This window comes from Salvelinus namaycush, chromosome 25 (assembly GCF_016432855.1).
Source record: "Salvelinus namaycush isolate Seneca chromosome 25, SaNama_1.0, whole genome shotgun sequence".
Lineage (NCBI taxonomy): Eukaryota > Metazoa > Chordata > Actinopteri > Salmoniformes > Salmonidae > Salvelinus > Salvelinus namaycush.
Genome location: NC_052331.1, coordinates 40,988,849 through 40,991,619, shown reverse-complemented (window position 1 = coordinate 40,991,619; position 2,771 = coordinate 40,988,849). Strand labels below are relative to the sequence as shown.

The following is a 2,771-nucleotide window of genomic DNA, read 5'->3' as shown; positions in this document are numbered from 1 at the left end:
ATCCAGGGATGTCCGCAGCAAGAGGAGTCTTTCTGTTCACATGCCCGTCCTCCAGCGGCTCCCTGACTTCTGGGGATGGTACAGATTCTTCATGGATACTGGTAACCAGGAAGGAGTGAGTGTCAAACAATCCACAGACGTTGTTTTGAGTGAACGTACTTTTGGTTTGATAGCTACCAGTTTATCTTAATCCATATACTTATTGACTTGTAGATAACTGGTACTTTGTACTGCGCCTCTCCACCACCCCCAGTAGCCCTTGACAGTCTAGATTGAGCCTGGCACAATGGAACCAATGGTATAGTCGGGGAAAAGTGAAAACTTGACCCATCTGGCTTTTCAGGCAGGCTCAATCGAATGTGCAAAGTATTTGAAAGAAAACATACAGTTTGAACCCATGTCTGGATCTGATGGGAGTCTGTCTCTTCCCTCACTTAAAGGTTGAGGATCTGGACAAGATGTACATGATCTACCTGCAGAACAAGCACCGCTCCGAGGAGCGTCCCACCTTCAACCACTACCTCACCCACCTCAGTGCTATCTACAAGACCTGCGCCGAATCCGACGACCCAGAGTGCATCGCCGAGTCCACCAGCAAGCCCAAGGCCAAGGTGTTGATGCCCTCGCCCATCAAGACCGCCACAGTCGGAATGTGCAACCCTTATATCGACCCCTACTGCCTCTTCCCCATGGCCCCTAAGATGGCTGCCCCAAAGCCTCCTCTGACTCCAGCCCCGGCTCCGGTCAAAGCTGCCCCAGTGCCTGTCCTGACCCCCTTCCTGCCGTACCCTCTGAAGACCTCTACAGGGTTCTACTACGCCCCAGTCCTGGAACCCTTCCTCACCGCTGAGCAGGAGACTGAGCTGCTGCGTATCTGTAACCCTGATGACACCGAGTGTCTGCAGTACCACCTGCGCGCCGCCTACGGCTACAGGCCCGCTACTGGACCCGCTCCGTCCTATGCTGCCCTGGGCTGCGATCCCACCAAGGACCCCTACTGCCAGCCCCAGCTGGTGAAGAAGGCTCCCTCCGGCTTCTTCCACCTGTACCCCACCTGCGACCCGGCCACCGACCCCCTGTGCATGGCTAGCATAGTGACCCCTCCTCCCGCTCCCCTGGAGACCCCCAAGGAACAGCACTGCAACCCCCTCTTTGACAAGGGCTGCAACCCCCTCACCGCCACCAAGCTGGCGGGCCTCACCAAGCCCGTCCTGGAGTACACGCCCAAAGACGTGCCTGCCCCCGCCTCTTTGGCGTGTGACCCGCGCTACGACCCATACTGCCTGCTTGGTGCCGCCGCCGCCCCTCTAGCATGTGACCCGCGCTACGACCCATACTGCCTGCTTGGTGCTGCCGCCGCCCTCCATAAGGCCCCCCCAGCGCTGCCCCAGTTCCAGATCCGCTCCCACCTGGGCGTCCCCGGGAAGACCAAGGAGGGCCATGACTGTTACATGCACTACGACAAGGACTGCACTCCTGTGGAGGCCAGCGACGAACCCAAGACCCCCGCCGTACCCCAGTGCCACCCCTACGACTTCACCTGCAACGGCATGTCCGCCCCTGCTACCCTCACCGCCGAGGCCAACAAGCCCAAGAGCGGCGTGATCTTGCCCGATCCCGACTGCGACCCCGAATACGACTACAACTGCCGCCTTCGTCGCGCCGAGGACTCCCCCGCTGCGATGGAATCAGCGGCCAAGGAGCCCAAGGAGAAGCCGGTGCAGCAGAAGGCCGGGCCCGGGTACGCTGTCCCACAGTTCGAAGACTTCCTGAGGAGTTACATGGCCATGGGCCAGTACAGGAAGAAGTACATTTAAAAAAACACACGTCACACAAATGTCAACTAGACGCTAGATCGCTAGAATTGGAAGAAAGTGAGACAAGTTAATGTTTTACACACACACACACACACTCTCATGGTCCTCCCAAGGTGCTAAAATATCTCCCATGGTCCAATACTGCTAAAGCAGGACGGCTAGTGTCTTATCAACAGGAAGTTCCAGACCTGCAATAGTTAATCAGATTTGCTCAATTACAGTGCCTGAAGGTATATAATTTTACTGGCTGTGATATCCTGACTGTGGGAAACCCAACATGAGTCCCTCTAGGTTTTATGGTCCCGTGAAAGTTGCGCATTTAATACTACGTTTGTCTGTAGGAAAAAATGTCTGTATTGTGTTTGTAGAATAGGGGTAGCTAATATACTTGAAGACGGTCTAATCTAAGTTTGTGTCAGTATGTTGGTATGTTTTCTGTGGTTGTACATTGTCCATTTCCAGTGTTTTGTGAACATAGTCTCTCCTGAGTGTATTTAATGTTGTTTTCATAGCTTTTCTAAAACCTGTCAACCTCAAACCCTCTGGTTAGTTTTTTAAATTTTAGTTCCAAATAAAAAAAATTGAAACAAGCTCCCATTTTCTTATGGAAACATTAATTAATACCCTAACTACACAACAACATAACCAATATATCACAGTGGTTCTGATAATGTGTGAAAGCACAGTAAAAAGCCATTGCATGTCATATTATCAAACATGTTCAGCATTTTAGAGGTAAGAATACTCAGTGTTGGTCATCTCCTGAATCCAGCAGTGGAATCCAGGGGTGTGGTAAGGCTATTGTAGATGTATCCAGGACGTCAGAATGAGTATCAATATCATGACAGGTCTTCTCTATGACGGAAAGCTGACTGAAACATTATGTAAAGACTCAGATGTAGAAGACATAAGATGTATTTCCACTCAGCCATGGACTCTTTGTTTACACTTCAT

General features: G+C 51.8%; 1 protein-coding gene across 1 annotated transcript; it reads left to right on the top strand.

Annotated features, from left to right (window-relative positions):
• LOC120020340 (proline-rich protein 36-like) lies at positions 1-2,352 on the top strand. The gene is made up of 2 exons (XM_038963922.1): positions 1-115; positions 441-2,352. The coding sequence occupies exons 1-2, from the start codon at positions 41-43 to the stop codon at positions 1,815-1,817; spliced, it is 1,452 nt and encodes a 483-aa protein (XP_038819850.1). The 5' UTR covers positions 1-40; the 3' UTR covers positions 1,818-2,352.
• Positions 2,353-2,771: the final 419 nt, after the last annotated feature.